Source organism: Corapipo altera, unplaced genomic scaffold (genome assembly GCF_003945725.1).
Source record: "Corapipo altera isolate COAL_440 unplaced genomic scaffold, ASM394572v1 49, whole genome shotgun sequence".
In the NCBI taxonomy this organism is placed as follows: domain Eukaryota; kingdom Metazoa; phylum Chordata; class Aves; order Passeriformes; family Pipridae; genus Corapipo; species Corapipo altera.
The window spans coordinates 1,915,349-1,931,048 of NW_020884879.1; the positions used below are offsets into that span (position 1 = coordinate 1,915,349).

Sequence of the window (15,700 nt, forward strand, 5' to 3'; positions counted from 1 at the left end):
ACAAACAAAACAGCTTCACCAGTTCTGAAAGCCAGTTCTCAACTGAGAATATAAAACCAGAAGTATACAACATGAGCACCCTGAGCCTGTCATAGTAATAGGAAATACAAGAAATAGCCATAAACAAGGAAAGTTGACAGCAGAATTTACATTCTTCCTTTTGTGAAGCCAATTTGTTGGGTTTTTCTTTCCTGCTCTCTGCTTTTGGCTCTTTCAAATGTGTTTTGGAGCCAACAATGGCTCCAGTTTGCCTAGCCCAGTTAACCTTCTCCATATGTCTATTGCCTTTGATGTGACTATTTCTTAAATTTGTGAGTGGGTTATGAAAAGAAAGGTTTACTGGTTGGGCAAGCAGGGTGAATTGACTCTGTACAAACCTCCCCTCACAGCTCTGCATACTTTTGTTAATGCATCACAGTCCAGAGCTAAGCAGTCCTCCTCCACTTCCACCCCTGAACCCTTGGGCAGGGGAGATTGCCAGTACCTCTAGGGAAAGGCACAAACAGAGATAAAATTGTAGCCCTGCCAGTATACAGGAGTGTTTGAAAGCGGGTCTCCTTGGATTTAATAAAAAAAGCGTATATAAATTCTGCTTTAGGAATAAACTTGCTTAATTCCAACATGCTCCAGTCCCAGTACAAGGCAGTACATAAAAACTACGACCTAAGACTACTTGTCCTTTTGTGTTTCCTCCTAAAACAGCCAAAGACTTAGGCCTCTAAATTCTCATTCATGTACAACAAAAAGCCATTCAGAAATGGGAGATTCTCCTTAAGAAAGGTTTGGGATATAAATCAAAACCATTCCTAGCCCCTCTGCCACTCCAGTGCAGCTCACTCATGAATGACCAGAGCAGGAACAGGAGGGAAACACAGTAACTGACTGCATGACTAGGAAGTAAGAAGAAATAGCAGAGAGGATGTGATTCATAACTCCTCCACCACCCAGGTGAGCAAGCAGAAAAGATGCTGCTGCCAAGGCTTTTTGCTGTTTCCAGGCAAGGCTCTCCTCATGGATCTTTGCTCGCTTTACACCAGGGAAGGCCAATGGAGCCTCCTTTGACAAGGAACCAAGAAGAAGTAAATGCAATCATCCTGAGACAGAACTAAAGTGGAAGCAGGGGCTTCTGAGCACAGGCCTGCGTTTTCCCAAGATTATTTGGTTCCAAGATGAGGCCTCCAACCTTGTTTATGAGGACAGAGACCTCCTGTCCTTTTCTGCTCTGCCTCTCTACTGAGATGTTCAAGGGATCACTACAATCAGAATCCTGTAAAAAATTCCCTTTTGATCTTCTTTGGGGTTTAGGAGACAACAGGAGCAAGCTGGCTCTACAGTTACAGTAAGATGCACTGACAGAATGCAGAAGGGAACTAGTGCAGAATTTGGGCTTGCAGACTGCATAACAGCAGTAAAACATTATTATTTTTAAAAAAATCATGTCACTAATTTTTTTTTTTTTTTAAGAAAGACTGTATCATTTAAGTATAAAGCATTCAAGTTTAATGAAAGCAGATTTGACATCTTGTAAACATTTGATAGGTTATTGTGATGCAAATGGATCATAAAACTGATTAATCTAACCATTCCCATAATCTCTTTCCAACTTTCAATTTATTTTTTCAAATCCAGTAAAGAATCAAAAGGCACTCACTGAAATGGTCTTCATCACTTTCCTGGAAGGATTTGCCACAGATCCCACAGTCCCATTCCCCCTTTTGCAAAGTTACAGCTAATAAGTTCTTCAGCTTCTTCCTTACTTGCAAAATTCAGACCACTGAGGATCTGTTCTGAAAAACATTGAGTATTCTGGAAAGATGCTGAGTCCTTTGGACTGTCACAGAGATGCTTTTTGATACTTCATAGGACTGAACCACTGCTTTAGCACCATTAAGAATTGATGTATTATTTAAATCCCTCCTCTCTCCTTTCCCCTCAGCCCAGGAACAGCATTAAACACCATGTATGAAGGGAATGTTCTCTGTTTACAAAGTAGAGATAATAAAGAATTGACTTCTACTTGTACATTTCTTACCAATCTAGACAGTGACCTAGAGCCAGCATAAATGATGCCCACAAAAAGTACTGAGGCAGGAAGCCATGACAGGATTTCAGACCTGTGAAAACAATTAAAATCTCATTATTTCACCACATTCTGTTTACATACAGTCAGGAACAGTTGTTTGCAAGGAATATAATATGTATATATGTACATAAATTTCAAATGTGTGCATATTAAAGTCATTGTCCGATTGTTCAGTATTCCTCCAATTTACTACAAGTCCAAGTCAGAAATTATTCACTTCATCTAATCCAAGAGAGGAACTATCTGCAGATACATTTTTTATCTTTTACTCTTTCCCTGGCTCCTCTCTCTCCAAAATTGTGTTGGTTTATCTTTTTCCTTATCAATTACTTGCATTGGTTTTAAAGGAGAGAAGTTTCAACTAATTTCCTTATGTGCTGCGAAAGGAACAAAAACTGACAAATGAAGGCATAAAATGGCGCATTTGCACAGACAGCACACATTTTCACTATGTACAAATACACTTGGCCACCCACACATTCATTTCTCAGCCAGATTTACAAAGAGATTCTTCCTAAAGATCAGATTGTCTCTGTGGGAGCCTATCTCTTGAGATTTCCTAATGATATTCCTTTGACTAAGCCAAACTCCTGGAGGCAGTTTGACAACTAATGGAGGAATGAAGTCATCAGATTGATCTGATTAATTTTTTTTTTTAGCTATGGTTGTTGCAGCAGGGTCAAGTTTCAGTTCCGAGAAAGGGTTTCAGAATTTGCACTTTTCCATTTTTTTAAATCTTGTTACTTAAGGGGAAAAAGGGACCAGGTAGGTGGTAAATTTCAGAGAGAATAATGGAAGACTTTGAGCAAGGGGGAAGAAAGGAAGAGGTAAGGGCCTGAATCAAAGGCTTCCCAGGACTGAAGTCATGGCTAATCCATTCACTCTTCCCAAGCTTTGAATTAAAGTCAAGAAAAAGTTAGCAAATAATGCTGGTTCTCAGAATAAAACCAAACTGTTCGTAGTTACTTAATTTGCATTACACTTCCAACCAGTATGTAAGACTTGAAACATTAATTACAGGTACTGCTACACTACTACACTTCACGGAACACAAGAAAAACAGATCACTAAATAATGAAATCAGAACAGTATGAATGAAAATAAAACATAAGGATACATGTAATCACAGACAAGGAAGAAACCATAAATATCACATTTCCTGTTAATCATTTTCCAAGATACTCAATCAAAAACCCAGGGCCACGAATACAATCTTTAGATCCTTCCACTGGCATAAATATTTGCTCTGGGTTTTCTTGAGTAGTCACCATAATTTTTTATAAAAACGCTGTTCCTTTTAAGGTTATTGACTTCAACTGGAATTTCATCAAGACCGAGATCTAAAACTGTCATGCCTCATTACCAATGAGTTCACATCAGACACCAACAAAAATACCCACCGCCCTATTGGAACTGCAAGAAATGGAAGGAAGGGGGAGGGAAGAAAAGAAAGTAGGGCCGAGAAGATGAAAGGAACACATGATGAAAACCGAATTTTCATTTAGAACATAAAAATATCATTCTTTCATGTTCCCCACCACTAAACTGTAGGAATCCCAAATATGTCTTTATTTCCAATGCAATACTGTGAAGTGCAATGGAAAAGGACTTCAGATGCTTTTTCCATGATGTAAGGGTAGAATTTTATGCTGCCAAGTGGGAATTTCAGGACTGAAAAAGAATGCATGGATGTTTGATGTAACGCGTCAGCATCAACAATCTGTCTTGTATGTAAACCAATTAGCAGCTTCTTATGTTGGCACTACAGTGATGTACATGCAAAACAGGAAAATAACTGATGAGCTTGTGGTTGTTGCAGGGCTAAATCCAAAGCCCACTGAAGTCAACGGGTAGTTTCCCCTAAACCACACTTTGGAGCTTTGGTTTAAGTAAGGCTCTGAGCTGCTGCTTAGCTGTGGGGGAAATGCAGCACTACAAGGAATGCCAACCAGAACATACTGGACTTATGTGCCTACAAGGGTTAGGCAGAAGTTGGGCAGCAGACTGCAGCACTGTGTAGCATTATGTAGATGCTACCCATATTCCACTGTGCTCCACAAAGACCTTGTTTTGGATACAAGCTTTGCAGATAGTATTTGCTGTTTAGAAGCAATGATGGAGAGTCCCTTAAAGTTGGGAGCACTGGGGAGAAGCAGATGAAAAGTAGGTTATCCACAAAATCTAAGAGAGATTACCCTAAGTAATATGTTTTCATTTGGTCTTTATTGTGAGGTTAGTATTCTGGACTTTACACAAAGGCTGATGATCTTTATGTAACAATGTAATACAGCTGAGACACTTGGAGATAACCTGAACTGGCTCAGAAGGTGTATGAGCTTGTCATGTCCACATGACAGAAAAACTGAGACTTTGTAGAAATAAACAAACAAATGGATGGTAGTTTATTATTTGAAGCATGAGGAGACTGGACATGGTATTCTTAAGTATACTACACATAGACAGAAAAACCCCAAACCAACAGATGGATTCAGAGACCAATATTGTGTAAGGGGTGGGGGTGTGGAAATATCCATATCCCAGTGGTAGTACTAAATCACCTTTTGACATTATGTTTGTTTGTTGGGGAGTTTTTTGGTTTGTTGGTTGGGTTTTGGGTGTCAGAGTGTTTTGGTCTTTGGCTTTTGGGGTTGCTTTTTTTATTTTGGTTTAATTTTGTTTTGTTTTAATACAGGAGGTACAATACAAGTCCAGCTCGGCAAAGCATTAAAACATGTGCCTGATTCTTCTGAAGAAAGACAGGTTTAAACTCATGATTAAGTATTTGTCTGTATTATAGCCAAAATGTGTCAATTAATTCTGGTCGTTCCATACAGTCTATTCTAGAACAGGTATTCTGCATTCACTAAAGTAATAAGTCTCTCAAGATGCATTTTAATCCGTTTTCCTACAGTGCACTGACACCTAGTGGCCTGTAGTCTCCAGCATCAAAATACAAATAATTTTTCACCAAAACTTTTCATAGATAAAAACAACATCTTCAACATCATAAAGTGGCTCTTGTCCAGTATTTTCTTTAAATTATTTCAGAATTTGAAAAAAATCAAATATATTTTCCAAGCTCGGGAAAAAAAAAATTCAATTTATTTAATTTCATGGTTTAAAGCAGAAGTAATCATGAGTGATGACAATTTGAACTAAAAAAGGACATTACTGACAGCTATATTTCTTTAGACTGTTCTGTGAAAACGAGGTCTGCACCAAAAATACACATTTGATAATAATATATAGATATCAGTAACTGCCACTAAAGCAATGTCTGTACCTAATCTTGCTTCTACCACTATCACTGATGGCTATTATAACAATATCCTCCATTTATCTACACAGCAGATAAAAGATTTACTTGAGTAAAACACAAGTTCTCTTCTACATCTGTGAAGCAGCACCCGCACGCACACACACACCCCCCCACACCCACCAACCTGTATTTTTGCCAGTTAGTAACTTCCACAACCTATCTATGTTGTGATCCAGCTACAGAAAATAAATATTTCGCAGATACCAAAAAAACCGGATTACCTCGAACACAGGTTTATCTCCACCCAACCCAGCTTCCATGAGAGGTGAAGCAAAAGTCCACCCACTAATGTTTGCCACCTGAAACAGAACAACACAGCATCTCTGAATTGTTTGTCCTCTTTAATCATGAGAATGACCTTAGAACCCACAGAACTTCTCACAGCACACTCATGATTCCAGTTATCTGCCATTTCTCTAGGTTACCAGGGATGCCACTATTCTCCTTTGAATCTTTCATTTCTGTGGGCTTTCATTTCCTGCAGATTTTCTAATAATCTGGTGCTTCCACATCCTTTTTCAAATGTTTTATAAATAAATTACCACCTACCACAACTACCTTAATCATGTTATTGAATCCCCATTTTATCATCTCTTCCTACACAAGGTTTATGATATTAATAGCGTTATTACAGCCACGATGATCTGAAGATGCAAGTGAGGCAAGGTTTGTGACAAGAGATGACTATCTTCTCATACATAAACTGTTACTGTTGGAACAAATAAACATGATTTCAGGACTGAAAGACTCACTTCAGTTGAAGTAATAAGCCCCAAGGATAACGTGTGTAGTCCTACTAGTTTCAAACATTAGCTCCATGACTTCCCACGGTAATTCATGATGGGTTTAGATTACAAAATCCCTTGAACTGACTGCTTCCTCCCCTGCCTCTAGAGCTTGTGCATCAAGCACCAAGTGAAGTGTCATCAACAATAACATCATTATTCTGCATGAGCCTCTGGTTCAGAGTCCCTAGAGAAAACATCTTTACAGCCAGATAACCTTGTGTATGAACCACAATGCTGCAGTTTTCTCATTGAAAATGTACATAACAATTACGTTCATTCTGCACTGATTTATCTATCTAATGACTTATCCTACCACAAAGCTGTTCCTTTGTCTATTACAGAAACAGTATGTGAGGCCTAGGAAATATCTGCAGATAGCTCAAAATGAGTAGTGATGCACACTGATTTTTTCTAAGCTTTAAAATAATTTATTAGCTTTCTTCTTCCTTAAGTTAGTGGTTTTCAGAGAGGTGTTTCATGTTTCTTGGGTGAAAATCCTTGAATATCTAGCACAGTTCAGACAAAGATATTCTATTACAATGTTAAATGACATTAACATCCATAACAGGTATAGAATTGGGTTCATTTATTATTCCCATTCATTGCAATGCAATGATTTAAAGCAATTATTTAAAATCTTTCTCACACATACACAAATAAACACATATTCACTCTACACAGTATTACATGCAGTTGGACATCGTCAGAGAAGAGAGGGCTCATATTCCACATGGATATGGTAAATATTCAATGCTAACATCATAGCTCACTGAACTTTTTTTTAAGATGAGAAGCATACAAGATCTTAAAAGCCAGATTTTCCTGATGTCTGCTGCAGTCTTGACCATGCTCTATTCAAGCCAGTGATGAATTCCTATCAGCTTTATCGTGAAGAATTTCCTCTTCTCAGGTTTTAATGACAGAAGTTGAAGTTACTGACAGTCTCAGATGCTTAGCACTATGCAATATATTCTTAGATTATAATGGGAACAAAACCAATGACAATTAACTATAACAGCATGAACAGAGAAATGCATTCCTTTCCTCCTTTGCTCATCTGTCACAGCTCCAAATGAAAGCATGTCTGAGCCAGTTAAAAAATTTCAAGGAAAGATCACTTTTAAAAACCAGAACTTACGAAAAAATATTAAGATGTTGAAATGCAGTGCCAAACAATAGAAAAAGGAAATAACTGTGGTAACACAGATACAATAAGGCAGTCGCTTGCCGTTGAAATATGCTTGTTTACTGTTGATTTACCACACATATATTTTTCAAACTTTACTCAAAACCCTTTCCCCATATGATAAAAGCCTTGTCCAAGAGACAGCCTCTGTGTGTGCCAAAAATGAAGAAACTGTTCAGTGAATATTTAATTGATCTGAATACACTGAAAGTAAATGGAGATTCCCCAGGCAACTATTTCTAGAGTTGCTTGCAGTCCTGGGTCTGCAAGTCAGACAAAAATGTAAGCCATGCTAAGCGGCAGAAAAGCAACTAAAGATATCCAGTGTGTGCAGATTTGAACATTATCTCAAAAGAACAAATGGGGGAAGTCTTGACACTAAGAGGCCAGATTTTCACAGAATGCCTCACAAATTATCAACAGCACTGATGGTATATATGGACACTTGTCAAAACATTAAATTTCTCATTACAATCATCAAGATGACTCGATGACAACCAAAGCTAAGCAGAAAAATAAGCAACATGGTGTTTGTAAGTGCCTAACGATGGATTTAAGGTTGGTTTTGTCTTGCATAGCTAAAGAATACACCACAACTGCACATTATCCAAGAGTGTCATTTCCAAAGAAGACAGGTTTTACTACAATTGTTACTTTTCTATGCTGAAGCTAAGACTTTCAGTAAAATGAGAAATTATGGACTCTCTATATCTTAATTACATCACCATCAGGATGTCAAAAAAAATTAACCAAGACACATTAATGAATGCTTTACTAAGGCTTTATGAATTATGTTCTCTAGACAGCAAAAGCCAGTAATGACAAGAGGTACTGAATTTAGCTTCAGCACGGAACAGCAAGACATTAAAGTCATTTTTCAAACAACTGTATTCTTAAAACAGTACTTACCCTTGAAAAAGGGTAGGGTAGGTAAATTGCAGGACAGACAGGACATACTGGAAAACAAATACCAAATTAATGGACATCAAACACCTACAGTTTATAACATTAACAAACAATCACAAGAGCAACAAAATACACACAGAGTTTTCATTTTTCCTTATTTTGGTAGAAAAGATAAAAAAAATGCTTAGTAATTTCTCTTTCCGTGGCACATTTCCCCCCCTGCTCTCTTCAGGCCACACTGTGGTCTCAGAAATGCTCATTAGGCCTCAGTCTTGACGAACAGCACCTGGGCTAACTATCTCTTGAGCTTATCAGAAACACTGTCTGCCCCCAGGAACTAGGGCTGTCTAATGATCTCCCGTTTTTTAACAAACAACCTTGGAAACTTATTTTCCTTGCCTGCATAACAACCCAAGTGGAACAACATTTTTGTTATTGAACTTTTAGAGAAAGTTACCAACCCGCATTACAGCCAGGATGGAAAATTACTATGACTAAAGCCAATTCTCTTGTGACCCTATAAACAGCAGTCCTAAGTGAGCCCCTTTGATCTCTCCTGGACCACAGCAAGCTGTGACCAGCAATTTCTCTCTGAGTGGGACGCCTCTCAGAGCCAGTGAACTCTCAAGTTTGCTATACTTGGAGGACTGCCACCGAACACTGACAATGGAGCCTGGGTTGACAGCCCCACTTCTCAAGACATGACCATTTCACTGCACTCAAGGGGAATTTTTCACAGGTATACCTTGTACATACTTCTTCAGGTCTATGCACGTGCAGGTGTGAACATGCCATAGCAAAGGTACTATGAAGGTTGCTCTCTTAGATTCTTAAGTACGTTAGATTCGTAAGACAGGCCTCTAAGTGAGTCACTGTTGTATCTATTGTAAATTCTGTATGAATCTTTTGTTAAATTGTTTAAATTAAACTATTCATTTAGCACCGTTAAGTTTAAGTGCTGTTAAAACCTTTAGGCCTAAACTCTTGGTCAAGTCTGGGGCTAAGTCTGGCATGGGGGTCCACTCTGAACCCTGCAACTCAATTGGAGTGTCTTATTCCCTTTTACCCTTACACTTTTGTATCCTTACTTCCACATAGATCATTTTAGGTTGATTTATTTTTAGATTGATGGATTTTAGTCTGATTTCTCTCTGTCTGCTTTAACCACCTGGAAATGATGTAGTAGATGCAATGACGTAGTAATGTAATAACGATATAATGTACGTAGTAATGATGGTAGTAGAGCAAACCTTGCCAATGAACTCTGTTGTGATTTCACCTTAATATTAAACCCATTCTTGCCAACACCTTTGCCAGTGATTCTCTGAGCAACCTAAACCACTCATTTGTGACACTTCCCACACCAGAACTGCTGGATGCTGTTCGAGTTACTGTGGAAGGTAACAGACACTAAAGTATATGGGGCATGGAGTGACTGAACAATGGAGAAGGCTACCTTCTGAATTGTACTTTCACTTTCTGAGTACACTCCATGCATCATACTGAATACAAAAAAGGATTAACAGAAACAAAAACCCATAAGCACCTGTCAATTAACATCATATCATACCACAGAGGCAACCTTTGGCAGAATCAAGACCAATAGTCTTAACATAACTGTCTCCTTGTGATCAATGCATCTCACACACCTAACATTCTGTTCACATGCTATTACATGTAAAATACTAAGCAGTCCATAAAGCCTACTGGAGATGTAATACATGAGGGTGAAACGCAAAGTCTCTGTGTTATTGTTTTAGCACTCTTTGTCAGGGTCTGTGTGTATGGATGCTGGTGTCTTTTCATGCTATATATGTATGTATGCAAATATGAGGCATTATTACATGTCTTTCAACATGTATATCTGGATCTAACAATTTCCTGTAATGCAGTTTATAAATACTATTCCTGCAAAGGAGAAGAATGACTGAAGCTTCCTCAGGGGAAATGAAACATACCTGCTGCTCCTTCCAGGAGCCAGCAGAAGCTGTCAAGGGCAAAAGGAGAAGCTGAAAGCTTTCAACAGAGAGGAAACTGTGCTGAGCACTTTGCAAAGTCCAGTTTTTAGGTGTGTAGGGTGTCACTAAGAAGCTGGCATCAGTACAGAGAAACAAGGCATATTGATGAGCCATATTACACATACAAGAGTCAGAACTACCACATGGGTTTTAAATCAGGACGATATATCTGCACATGTCCGTACCCCTGCCTGTATCTGCATACCACATGCAACAACTAAAAGGTCTATATTCTAGTTATTTTTAACTTTATTACACCAAAACCTATATTCAGGTTTGAAAATGGAGGCCCTATGTCAAAGTCCTTCTGACTTCCTCTCAAGTACAGTTAGCCAAGAACCTTTCCCAATCCATGACGCAATTTGGCAGCTCTTCTAGCCTCCTTCTGTTTAAGTAACCACTGCTCCTAGCAGTCTGTCAAATCAAGCGCATTATCTCTCCCTAGAAACTTTGTTTCCTGTCTGGACTTCAGTCTTTTTCTGGGCATCCTTAATGGCAAGTGTACCTTGGAACAGAAACCAGTGGCCACTGCCCAGAAGAGGTTTCATTTTCACCTCTGAAATGCTGCTTTTCTCTAGCCCTCTCCCAGAAAATCCATAATGATTCCTTCAATAACATCTTTTCTTTCACAAATCGGAACCAGAAACACATACTCTTAAGATAAATAGGACAGCAAGGAGCAGTTACTCTATCTCCCCCTTCCAGAGTGAAAAAACTACTTCAAACTATGTTTTAAATGTACAATTTTATTTGTAATGTGGCCATCTGCAGCCTATTTCTCCTTCTGCTTAAACATCTCAGCAACACTAATAGGCAACTCAGTCACACAGCGGAAAACAAAATTCTTGTCCTTAATTTGCCAACTAATTAAGTTGTCACAAGGTCCATGGAAGTTAACATTTGTTCCACTACTGATATAACGCTTTCAATATTTCAGATTTTTCCCTTGGTATTATTGTTCCAGTTAACAAATCTTCTCTTGAGAATGAGTGTGGTTGCTAGATACCCAATCGTGCAATATATACAGCATCAGCGATACTTTCAGAGCAGCCTAATTTCTGGCTCCATAACACTTCATTCATTGGAATGATAGGATGTCACCTCTCCTCAACAAGCCAGTATTGGAACTTCTGTGTCGTGGAAAGGTTGAGATGTCACACACTGAGAAAAACAAGATCGGTAGCAGAGAGTCCTATCCCCAGTTTCGGGAGCACACTGCGCTGGGGGGCGGTGGCCCTTTGGGCTGGAATGCCAGGGAATTTTTCACTCGTGGGATAGTCCCGTCGGGGAGGGGCTGGTCCGCGGCTCTCCCCGACCAGAGCAGGGCAGGGCAAGCAGAGGACATCGTCCCTCCTTCGCCTCCTGCTGAGTCCCCGCACTTACCTCGCCCCCCACTCCTGCTGAGCGGACCGCCTGCCCGGCACCCCCGCACCTCCCTCCGCCCCGCCCGGCCCCTCCGAGACTGGGGCGGCCCCGCTCCCGCCCTCACCTTGTTGGTGAAGCAGGACGCCAGGTAGAAGAGGCAGAAGGCGAGGCCGCCCGCCGGCCTCTTCAAATACATCTGTCACCGCCGCCCCCGCCGGCGGCGCCCGTCGGCCATGGCAGCGACACGTCGCGCCGCCGCCGCTCCGCTGGGCGCCGCCTCCTCTGGCGCCGCTGCTGCCGCCTGGCGGCCGTGCCCGGGGAGGGGCCCGCCGGGAGCGCTCCCAGCCCGGACACCGCCGCATCCTGGGCGGCATCCAGGGAACCGTGGCCACCAGGGCAAGGCAAGGTGATTGTACCCCTCTACGCTGCCCTTATGAGACCCCCACTTGGAGTGCTGCGTCCAGCTCTGGGGCCCTCAGCACAGGACACGGACCTGTTAGAGCGAGCGAGTCCAGTCACGAAGAGATGATCAGAGGGGCTGGAGCACCTCTCCTACGGAGACAGGCTGAGAGCTGGGGTTGTTCAGCCTGGAGAAGAGAAGACTCTGGGGAGACCTTAGAGCAGCCTTCCAGTACCTAAAGGGGGCCCATAAGAGTGATGGAGAGACTTCCTACATGCGCATGTAGTGACAGAACAAGGGGGAATTGCTTTAAACTGAAAGAGCGTGGATTTAGACTGGATTTATAAGGGATTTATAAGGGAGATATTTTTTATGGTGAGCGTGGTGAGACACTGGAACAGGCAGTGGATCTGCCTCGAAGTGTTCAAATTCAGGCTGGGTGAAGCTGTGGGCAATCTGATCTAGTTGAAGGTGCCCCTGCTCCCAGCAGGGACGTTGAACTAGATGACTAAAGGCCCCTTCCAACCCAAACTATTCTATGATCCTATGATTCACTGGTGACATGTAAACTATAAATATCCCAGGGAGGTAGAGAAGCAGAGAAAGACACACCCTATCAAGTCATGGTTACTGGGCGTCCTTTTATTATAGCCTAGGTAAGCCTCATTCTTGTCAGACCTGGTATTAGCAAGGTCCTATCTCTGCAGTTCTCACCTTGACTTTGCTCAGGTAACACTCTCTCTGTACACATACACCCTATTTTTAGAGGACGAAGCAGCATAAACAAGGAACTGACCATGGCCTAAACTGGGGAGTTAAGGGGGCACTAGGTAGTCAAATACAACCCATAAAATGAGCCTGTCTAACCTGCTATGTTTAGCCTCCAAAGTCAACAGAGTGCAACAGCTGAACAGTCACCACTGCATCAAGACAAATTCAAGCATTTTGGTGCATCAGACATGATCCTTATCTGTTTTGTAAGGTGGTGGCCCAAAACAGACATCTGATTTCCAGTGCTGAAAGATTTGGTCTATTCAGGTCTACAGAGATCACTGACAAGCCACTGTCAGAGTTAGAGATGGCAGGGTAGGTGACATAGCATTTCTACTTCGTACAGCACCTGCTTATATAAGCATGGCAGAAGTCTATTTTGCAAACAAAGGTATACTTTGCATTGTGCCAAAAATTCAGCCTGTAAAGCTTTAAAAAATTAATAAGAAAAGTTTACAGATATCTACAGAGACTAATGAAAGCATGCGACAAGAGTACTTTTGACTTCATATTTCAGTGGGGTATCATTTCCAGAGTGATATCTCTGGTTTTTTGCAGTATTTCTTATTACAAGTGGGAGACTTGGGCAAAGATGATATATCTTCCTACAGCTAAATGCAGAGGCAGGTTTGAATTCTTGTTAACCACTTACAGTCAGGGATCAAGAATGAACATATAAATTTCTGCCAGTATTGTTTATCATGACTGACTTGAATTGCACACTAAGTAATTGCTATACAGCTTTGCTCTAAATTTTGATTAATCTGAAGGGAAATTTCTGCTCTACCAAGATTTTAACTATTTTTATTGTGAGATGTGAATGTGTTGCAAATTATTTAGTTTAGATGTCATTTTACAGAACATTTCTTCTTAACATAATTCAGTTCAAAGCTTGATCCATTCATACAGGAGGTCATGGGATCAAGGCCTAATCAGGTAATATTTAAGAGACTAAAATAGAAGACTTATTTTTGAAAATTAAAAACTTAATAACAAGATATAGGAATATTAAGTCACTGTTTGAATCAAAAACTACCAAAACCCATTTTCTTAATCAGTGCTTGCACAGCTGTGCAAGAACAATGATTTTCCCAGGGCAGCAGGACACTGCTTTGATATTCTGCTCATTTATAAAACTCTTAAATTTAGACAAAGAAGATTGAAGGGGGCATGGCAGCAATCTTCACATCCCAAAAAGGCAGCTGAAAAGGCAAAGAAATAATCTCTTTCTGCCACAGCTAAGTGCAGAATGGAAAAGAACCACACTGGTACTTATCACCAGAAAAAGCCACCCTCACCAGGCGCTTGGCAGTGCTGGGTTAACGGTTGGGCTTGATGATCTTAAATGTCTTTTCCAACCTAAATGATATTATGACACTATAATGTCTCCATGGCACAAGCTTGTGTCGTACCTGCAGATTGTACATTACAACCTGGATCCCTGCCACTTTCCAAATGGTTTGGTTTTTAGTCGGGGATTTCCTGCAATAATGAACACTGGAACAAATTGTCTTGGGATATTGCACTGTGTTACGTCACTGCAGGTTGCTAGAGACAAATTAGATGAACTTTGGCCGATGAAGCTGATTCTTGCATGCCTGAGAGTTGATGAGAGTGGCTTTTGCTGGGCCTGCCTAGCAGAATGGGCTTTGCTAAATGTGTAACCCAGAACTTTGAGCAGGCTGGGAGATGCCACAGGAGCTATGCAATCCCTTACCACTTCTGCTCTTGGAGCCAGCCAACTTTGCTAGGCTGTTTTTCAGGTTATTGATGGCAATTGTGATGACACTTTTGTCTACAACTGTTGATAGATACCTTCAACAGCTGGAGGTGAGCCAGGCCTGAGGGTTCTAGGCATTGTTTCCTTCTTGTTGGGAAATTTGCCCAAGCAGACCTAGACAGCATCTGTGTTGTTGCAAAATGCCATTCTGTTGCCCCTGTCCTGGAAATAGGGCATTTAAATCACAATACTATTTTCCAGAAAAATATTATGTATAAAATTGAGGTGTAAGAGGTGGTAGGTCACATACAAAATATTTAATTTTGTATTTACCATGAGGTATGGGATTGGGATTAAACTGTTTGCTTATGGTTTGCTTTGGGGTTTTTTTTTCCATTCCCTCTGTTACTTCAGATAAAAACAAACATCGCCTATTTAATTTCACAGAATCAATTAGGTTGCAAAAGACCTCTGAGATCACTGAATCAACCTGATGACCCAACACCACCATGTCAACTAGACCATGGCACTAAGTGCCACATCCAGTCTTTCCTTAAGCACCTCCAGGGATGGTGACTCCACCACCTCCCTCAGCAGCCCATTCCAATATCTAATCACCCTTTCTGGGAAGAAATTGTTCCCAATGTCCAACCTAAGTCTCCCTGGTGCAGCTTAAGACTATGTCCTCTTGTCCTGTCACTTGCTGCCTGGGAGAAGAGACCGACCCCCATCTGGCTACAACCTTCGTTCAGGTAGTTGTAGAGAGTGATGAGGTCTCCCCTGAGCCTTCTCTTCTCCAGGCTGAACAACCCCAGCTCCCTCAGTCTCTCCTCACAGGACTTGCGCTCCAGACCCTTCCCCAGCTTCGTTGCCCTTCTCTGGACTCCATCCATTTGTTTCGCCGTTCGCTCATGGTTTGGTTTGGCTTTTTTCCACGGTTCCCTCGGTTACTTCCAGAGATAAAAACAAACATCAGCTCTTTAATTCCTCCCCGTTCGCTTTGCGGGCAGCCCAGCTCCGCTGCCCGGCGCTGTCCCTCGGCCCTCCGGGGCCGCCTGACGGGGCAGGGCGAGGCGAGGTGCCGGAACCACGGGCCGGCCCTACCGAGAGCTCCGCACGCCGCCAGCGCGCCGCGGCCGCCCCG

The 15,700-nt window shown here is 41.3% G+C and overlaps 1 protein-coding gene across 4 annotated transcripts in view; it reads right to left on the reverse strand.

The window, feature by feature from the left end:
- The window catches only part of TMEM241 (transmembrane protein 241), a 55,352-nt gene extending 43,411 nt beyond the window's left edge, over positions 1-11,941 (reverse strand). For 2 of the 4 annotated variants that reach the window (XM_027638753.1, XM_027638750.1), the window contains exons 1-4: positions 11,790-11,941; positions 8,286-8,332; positions 5,624-5,701; positions 2,033-2,114 (exon numbers count right to left, since the gene is read on the reverse strand). In XM_027638753.1, coding sequence (XP_027494554.1) covers positions 2,033-2,114; positions 5,624-5,701; positions 8,286-8,332; positions 11,790-11,861 — 279 coding nt within the window. In that variant the 5' untranslated portion in view covers positions 11,862-11,941. The remainder of the gene's footprint in view (positions 1-2,032; positions 2,115-5,623; positions 5,702-8,285; positions 8,333-11,789) is intronic. The other 2 variants (XR_003526901.1, XM_027638751.1) reach the window with 2 other exon arrangements.
- Between the last annotated feature and the right edge of the window lie 3,759 nt (positions 11,942-15,700).